General features: G+C 42.8%; 1 protein-coding gene across 1 annotated transcript; it reads left to right on the top strand.

Annotated features, from left to right (window-relative positions):
- Positions 1–1,630: 1,630 nt before the first annotated feature.
- Positions 1,631–4,066, top strand: LOC143715574 (zona pellucida sperm-binding protein 4-like). Its single transcript, XM_077207369.1, has 8 exons — positions 1,631–2,570; positions 2,648–2,835; positions 2,907–3,004; positions 3,073–3,230; positions 3,309–3,501; positions 3,566–3,713; positions 3,806–3,878; positions 3,957–4,066. Exons 1-8 carry the CDS (start codon positions 1,631–1,633, stop codon positions 4,031–4,033), a joined length of 1,875 nt encoding a protein of 624 aa, XP_077063484.1. The 3' UTR covers positions 4,034–4,066.
- The last annotated feature ends 3,979 nt before the right edge of the window (positions 4,067–8,045 follow it).

The following is an 8,045-nucleotide window of genomic DNA, read 5'->3' as shown; positions in this document are numbered from 1 at the left end:
ACCAAAACATCTGCTTTAGTCGTCTTAGCCCATATATGTAATTGATCTAGTTTTGGCAACAGACTACGAACATTTAGATGTACCATTTTAAGGCCTGATCTATTTGAAAAATCTAGAGGAGTTGAAACTAATCCCGCTGGACCAGGATTTGGATTTATACCGGCCAGCAAAAGCAGCAACATTATCAAATATCGCTGCCTTACATTTTTAGATGTAATACTACATTGATCATTTCGAGAGTCCGATACAGAAATCTTAGGGATAAAAGCAAAGTAAAGTAAGTTCTTTGTCCTTGTGTCCATTTGCGTGGAATTAATAACAGCCCGGAATGTAAAAGTAGTGTCCGTACATTTGGAGGGAAGAAACATATGGAAACGCGACAGATACATCGCTTTTTCTTCCGTTTTTGTTTGTGTGTCCCATAGTCCAAGCATGAAGATTACCATACAGAAAAGCAACATCTTCATATTATCAGCGTTTGAAATCAGAAACGTTCAGACTAAATCCGAGGCAAAAATTAAGCTCGCTCGAGCAGCTCCACAACCCCGACAACAGGGCAACGGGCAGAGCGATATTGTGGAGGATATGAGTCTTATTTACGGGCAAGCAGCTGGAGAGTTTAAATTAGGCAAGAAACATCACCGACCTTGACTGCTATAATCCCCACCGCCAAGATGATCTATGAAATCGGGGGTTCTTCAAGTCGCTGCCGTTCCTTTCCGTGCTGTTGTTCAACGCCGATGCTTTCCAAAGCAACAACGTGACGATAAGATGTCAAGCCGTAACCATGCAACAAGTAAGCACGCTTATAGCGCAACCGCCAGCTGTCCGATTTGCCGTAGTTTACCGCAAACGCTTCCCAAAGCGAAAGCGAAAGCGAGGTGGATGACGACCCGGGGTAGAGCAAAGTCCAACAGGTAAGCACGCTTCAGCCCGAAGCAGATTGTAGATGGCTCAAAATCCATTTCAAGAGATCTGACTTAATCCGGACTCAATTCAAGAAAGAGACCGACGTTTTTTAAACGCTTTCTTGGAATAAAACTCTCAACATCTAAACAAAACAAAAGAAGACTGTAGATCAGCAGATCAGACAAGACAAACACAGTGCCGCCATCTTGGATTTTCCACTGCTTCAAATTAACTATTAGCGTGAGAAAAAATGTTCACTGAAAGTTGCAATAAATTTTTTTATAGGTTCAAATGAATAGAGGACGATTGGTCACCATATGTTGTCATCTGCCCACGAAAAACGCAAAGGAATTTTTTTTTCCATTTTTAGTACATCGTTGTTGTGTAAACATATCCTGAAAAAACTCAAAAACATCAAAGAAAATATTCAGCTAATTCAGGATAAAACAAAGGCTGAATTCAGAATGGCAGAAATAGTACTAGCATACTATTCTGAATTCAGCTCAAATGTGCTTTTGTGTATGTTCAAAAAGTGTGGAAAAACAAACTATTTTTTTTAAGAACCAATAGAATCATGCAGTTGCATAAACTCCCACCCATGCAAGTCTGGAGAATCATGACTGTTAATGAAGAGGGAGGGGTTATCATTAATTAACCAAAGTCTGTAAAGTACAAAAAGACCAAAGGGCAGCATCTCAACAGTGTGACTAGCTGTATAACAATGGCAGGAATTTGGTGTGCTCTTCAGTGTCTGGCACTTTGTGTTTTGTTCTGTGCTTTCAGTTATGCTGTTCCACAGTGGAGTAATCTGCCCCAGAATCCTCAAACTCTGATGTTCCAGCAAACTGACCATCGGGTTCAACCGCAAGCTAGTCAACAGTTTCCCCAGTCAGTTCAACCGCAAGCTAGTCACTGGTTTCCTTGGCCAGTTCAACAGCAAGCTAATCAACAGTTCCAACCGCAAGCGAGCCAGCGGTTTCAACAGCAAGCTAGTCAACAGTTTCCTCGGCCAGTTCAACAGCAAGCTAGTCAGTTTCCTCAGTCCGTTCAACAGCAAGCTAGTCAGTTTCCTCAGTCCGTTCAACAGCAAGCTAGTCAGTTTCCTCAGTCAGTTCAACAGCAAGCTAGTCAGTTTCCTCAGTCAGTTCAACAGCAAGCTAGTCAGTTTCCTCGTCCAGTTCAACAGCAAGCTAGTCAACAGTTTCCTCGTCCAGTTCAACAGCAAGCTAGTCAACAGTTTCCTCAGTCAGTTCAACAGCAAGCTAGTCAACAGTTTCCTCGTCCAGTTCAACAGCAAGCTAGTCAACAGTTTCCTCAGTCAGTTCAACAGCAAGCTAGTCAACAGTTTCCTCAGTCAGTTCAACAGCAAGCTAGTCAACAGATTCCTCCGTCAGTTCAACAGCAAGCTAGTCAACAGTTTCCTCGGCCAGTTCAACCGCAAGCTAGTCAACAGTTTCCTCAGTCAGTTCAACAGCAATCTAGTCAACAGTTTTCTCAGCAGTTTCAGCCAAAGCAGACCGTGGCACAGGCAGAGCCCCTTGACAAATGTGCTGTAGCTGATCATGAGCAGATCCAATGTGGACCACCTGGTATCAGTGGTGCTGAATGTGCAGCTATCAACTGCTGCTTTAATGGACAGCAGTGTTACTATGGGAAGGCAGGTAAGAGTGCTGAGTCAATGCAAACGTGTTTGTTAAATTGATCTTCAGCAATAACCTGTTCTTGTAACTCATTCCAGTGACTGTCCAGTGTATACGAGATGGTCAGTTTGTGGTAGTGGTGGCTAGAGATGTTACGCTGCCTCGATTGAGCCTGGATTCAGTCCGTCTCCTGGGTGGAAATGACCCACCTTGCAGTCCTGTGGGATCCACTCCTTTCTTTGCTATATACCAGTTCCCTGTCACTGCATGTGGCACAAGCATGATGGTGAGTAGCTGCTTGTTTTCTTTCTGCATGGCTTGGAATGGGTTGGATACCAACAGTGTTACACTTTGCAGGAGGGCAGTGGATATGTGGTGTATGAAAACCGAATGATCTCCTCGTATGAAGTGGGTATTGGACCACTTGGTTCCGTCACAAGGGACAGCAATTTTGAGTAGGTGACGTATGCTTTGTCATAAATGTTAATTATTGACAAGTGCTACAAGCTCATGGTTTGTCCAGGCTTCTCTTCCAGTGTAGGTACTCGGCTACTTCTACAGAAGCTCTGGTTGTGGAGGTCAACAGTGTTCCTCCACCTCCACCAGTAGCTGCTCCTGGACCCCTCAGAGTGGAGCTTAGACTGGCAAATGGTCAATGTGTCACTAAAGGCTGTGCAGAAGGTAGGTGTTTGTCCCAAGTATGCCTAAAGCCTCTCAAACTCCAGGTTGCAGCAGTTTAGTTGAACACTATATCCTCAGGGGATGAGGCGTACACATCCTACTACAGTGATGGTGATTATCCAGTTACAAAAGTCCTGCGAGAACCTGTGTATGTTGAGGTGCGCATTTTGGAGAGGACCGACCCCAACATTGTCCTGATGCTGGGACATTGCTGGGCGACACAAACCCCAAGTCCACTCAGTCTACCCCAATGGGACCTTCTGGTTGATGGGTGAGTAATTCCAGTCTTTATCCATGTGCTGTAAGGCATTTCTGACTGCCTCTCTGCCTTTCAGATGCCCTTACCAGGATGATCGTTACCTGACCACATTGGTGCCAGTGGCTGGATCTTCTGGTCTTCAGTTTCCAACCCACTACAAGCGCTTTGTTATGAAGATGTTCACATTTGTAGATCCAGCATCACTGGCTCCTCTGCAGGAAACCGTATGCTCCGCAGCCTTACCTCAAGCCTTAATATTAGTGCTATTTATAGTGAATTTATATGGCTTAACCCTTGCCCCTTGTTCCCCTGTTAGATCTTCATACACTGTACTACAGCGGTGTGCCACCCCTCTTCTGGCTCCTGTGAGCAAAGCTGCACTAGGAAAAGTGAGTGCTTGTTGTATATTGACTTCAGGAACTGTGAAATTATTTAAATGCCCCTCATGCTTCTACCCCTTTTTACAGGAAGAGATGCGGACTTCAAGACCATCTTTAGTGGGCAAACTGTGGTGTCTAGTGGAGAAGTTATCCTGGTCATGTGAATTTAGTGTTTTAATAAACTTCCTGAAACTCAACATTAGTTTCTCTTTGGCTTTAATTTCTGACTGGAGTTTCGTGACTGTTCTCAGTTTGACTTATAGGGCCACACTACTAAACCTTTTTTCTTTTGTGCAATAAAATATCTATTTCCGGCAGATGGCCGTACGCATGCTACGCAAGACTTCCACCACAAGAGTAATCAGTGACCGATGCCTCTCTGTTCTAACAAACTCAAGCTCCTCTGACATTTCTCTTTAAAAATTGTTGTTTTAGACTTCTAATTAGTAACTGGTGTTTTGTTTTGCTCTATCCTCTGCGCTTCTGTGATCGTCATTACGTTGTGGGTAGGGTCAGGCGTTAGTCTTCCACCTTAAATCGATGCCTACAGCCCTCTGCAGGAAGTTTAGCTATTTTAAAAATGTATATTTTTCTTACATGAACACATCAATTCGCTCCAGAAGGCCTTTATTAACCCCGCAGAGTTGTGTGGATTACTTTTATGATGAATGGAAGCACTTTGATGGACTTGTCATTTTTGGGTTAACTAACCCTTTAAAACTCCTCCTTTGATTACCTAAATTACATATTTAAAAAAATATATATTTAGAAAAGATATTATACATGCCTTAAAATTGCTTGAATGTAACTACACTGTTGCCTCATTTAGTATAGGGACGTCCCGCGTGATGTCACGCCATTTGGAGCAGCCATCTTGACGGAATAGAAAATGCTATACCGCCGGTGATAATACAGCTCGTCGTGAAATATTTCTATCATGCCCGAGCGATGCTGTGCAGTTGGATGCGATCAGATACGTGATCATACAAAAGTAATATCTTTATACCGTATCCCAAAAGAAACAAAACGGAGAAACAAGTGGTTGGTGGCAATAAACGGGCAAAACGCTGATGCCGCTGTCACTGTTTGGCTTCCAACTCAACACAGCTTTGCAGTCTTCATTTTGGATCAGGTAAGTTGTCCCCTCGACGGCTAATGAATGATATCTCGGAGTTCGGGATCAAATGTTATAAATCCACTGTTGCCATAGAAATCCGCAATGTTTGTTTGCATTCAGCATAACATGAGCTTGTCTTAGCTGGACCCATCAGGCTCCCAACTTTTTGATATATTTTTTTTTTAAACTGAAAATAATTTGTTAATCAAACGTTCAGCTGTCGCCCTTTATGATAGAACTATTGTGCTTTTTTTTTTTCACGGTTCTAACGGTGTATGGGTTGACTCAATTTTTTGTAGCAGTGAAAAAAAAAAAAACCTACCAACATTATCTAGAAACAAAGTAGTAGAGAAGAGAGCCGTGGAACTGCTCAGTTAGCTTCAGAGGCAGTAATGTTACTGGTAAATGCATTTACCTAACACACTGTAGCCCAATGTCAAAACGTTTTTATGTAATTATATTATTAGTATAATATACTAATATTATATATTACCCACGGCAATGGATCTATTATTAGGAGGGGCCCACCCCTAATAATAGATCCATGCCACTGAGTAGCTGTATACCGTCAAAATGGCTGACACGCGGCTAGGGGTCACATGACTGGGAGATTCCTATATGTGGTTCTATGAATGTACAAATTAGCCCCGCCTCCAATCACTCACACCTGTGCTGCGTTCTAGTCCAAAATTTTCATGCCCTTCACTCGCTAACTTCCCTCCCTCTCGTTCACTCGGATGTACGTCATTGCATGAGTGCCCACAGGCGGAAACTGCAATGGGCTGAATTGGAACGTTCTAAGCCCTTGATCACTTGGAATCAACTATGGAGTTGATTTATTATTTTAATTAGTTTTCCCTTAAATTTGTTTAATGCAGCATCGAAATGTATATAGATGTGATTGGGTTGTTTTAAATAATAAAAAAAAATCATAATTAATACATTGAGTTGTTTGTGGTGGTGACTAGACTAGATCTGCGGTGGCGTCACAATTGTGTTGTATTGTGGTATATGGAGCTGCTTGAAGTGTACATATGAAGTAGACTCGCTCCCTCTGTCAAGATTGAGGGAGCGAGGGTCTGTCCATACAAACTTTCCTCGTCCACTTCACGAATTGGAATGCATTTACAAATGGTGGCAGGGATTCCCCCGAGGGCAAGTGATTAGGGAAGTTTGCAAGTGCTTGTCTAAAAGTGGACTGGAACGCAGCACAGATCAGAGATCCACTCGTTGATGTGATTGGTTACAAAGTAGTTTCTGACTTCAGAAACACCAGCGATTTAAAACTGTCCACTGCAATTTTATGGAGAACATACTCCGCATTGGTGTTGAATTATTAATTTGCACATTGTTTCAATCAAAGCTTTATTAAGGACACACACGGTCCAATAAAAAAAATAACAGAAAAATACAAATACATAAAAAAAAGGAAAATAAATCCACAATATCACATTTACACATAGGCTAAAACACCAATGGTTCCACATATTGGAGAATAACCTGACTGAAGTTAGGGCCATGTTTGTCTTAAAGCATATTAAAAACAACATAAAGACATATAAACAACATTAAAAGCTTGATTTTAACCACAGGGAGACTTTAAGTTACAAAGGTGCCATCTGTTGATTGAAATTTTAACAGTTTAGAGAAAATGCTTTTCAACGCTTTTATCGTGATATATACTGTATATATATATACATACATATACCCACTGGCAGGGCCGGCTCTAGCCCACTGGTTGCCCTAGGCGAGATTGAGTTTTGCGAAGAATTCGCTCCCGGTAGTCCCGATGGCCAGCATGCCTGTGCTGTGCACTACTAAGTACATTTTTTTCGTTTGACACCTAAATGGCTGAGATGAGAAGACTTACCTCTATACTGCGCTTACTTTTTATCTTGTTGCTTTCTCCGTTTTCGTCCCTGTGCATCAGAGGGTTTCGATCAACGCGCCAGCAGCTGAGCACTTGCCTAACGTAACGTAACGTAACCCCCCCGTTAGGAAATTATCGACAATAAACGTGTGGCTGGGACGTGTGCGCCTTAGGATGATCATGTTTAATAAACGTGTTTTTGTTTCGCTTGTAATTCTAATTCTGTGATTAATGGGAAGTAGGCCAAGGGCGACATTAGAGGGCGCCCGCTCGCCGCGCCCCCAACACATTTGTCGCCCTAGGCAACCGCCTAGTTCGCCTATAGCAATCGCCGGCCCTGCCCACTTGAGAAAAAGGTGATGGCGGCAGGTAAAATAGTTCCATAATATGTTTAGGTCAAGAGCAGAACTTTTTATAGAGCCCATCCTCCTCTGACAAGACACTTATTACAATAAATAATAATTTGTTACATTTTAGCGCTTTTCTGGGTACTCAAAGCGCTTCACATATGGAAGGGGGAATCTCCACAACCACAACCAATGTGCAGCACCACCTGGATGATGCGACGGCAGCCATATTGCGGCAGAACGCCCACCACCAGCTTATTGGTGGAGAGGAGACAGTGATGAAGCCAATCCTGACATGAGGATGATTAGGAGGCCATGATGGACAGAGGTCAAGGGGCAAATTTGGCCAGGATACCGGGGATTTTTAATGACCACAGAGAGTCAGGACCTCTGTTCAACGTCTCATCCGAAGGACAGTGCTCTTTGACAATATGGTGTCCCTGTCACTATACTGGGGTGTTAGGACCCACACAGACCACAGGGTGAGCACCCCCTGCTGGCCTCACTAACACCTCTTCCAGCAGCAACCTAGTTTTCCCAGGAGGTCTCCCATCCAGGTACTGACCAGGCTCAGCCCTATCTTCAGTGGGCAACCCATCTTGGGCTACAGGGTGATATGGCTGCTGATGAAATAAATGTGTATTTCACTAAATTTGGGGTATATTATTGCATCTCATTTCTCATGAATGATCAATATATTAAATGATTCAACAGTATATTTGAAAATATACCGAATTATATATTCTAATCTAAATTGTGACAAAACTCACCCTATAGATCAACCTAAATTAATTATCGTTATGTGTCCGACGTTTAAATAGTGAAACCATTGTGCAGCGTTT

Source organism: Siphateles boraxobius, unplaced genomic scaffold (genome assembly GCF_051911475.1).
Source record: "Siphateles boraxobius isolate OS27281-9 unplaced genomic scaffold, OSU_SipBor_1 6, whole genome shotgun sequence".
Classification (NCBI taxonomy): Eukaryota; Metazoa; Chordata; class Actinopteri; order Cypriniformes; family Leuciscidae; genus Siphateles; species Siphateles boraxobius.
This window is presented reverse-complemented; position numbering and strand designations above follow the sequence as displayed.

What these genes read in the sequence shown, in the direction of transcription:
- LOC143715574 (XM_077207369.1), top strand. Translation starts at nt 1,631, where the DNA reads ATGGCAGGAATTTGGTGTGCTCTTCAGTGTCTGGCACTTTGTGTTTTG. An exon ending in GTGTTACTATGGGAAGGCAG is followed by an intron (nt 2,571 to 2,647) that starts GTAAGAGTGCTG and finishes AACTCATTCCAG; the next exon opens with TGACTGTCCAGTGTATACGA. An exon ending in CACTAAAGGCTGTGCAGAAG is followed by an intron (nt 3,231 to 3,308) that starts GTAGGTGTTTGT and finishes CTATATCCTCAG; the next exon opens with GGGATGAGGCGTACACATCC.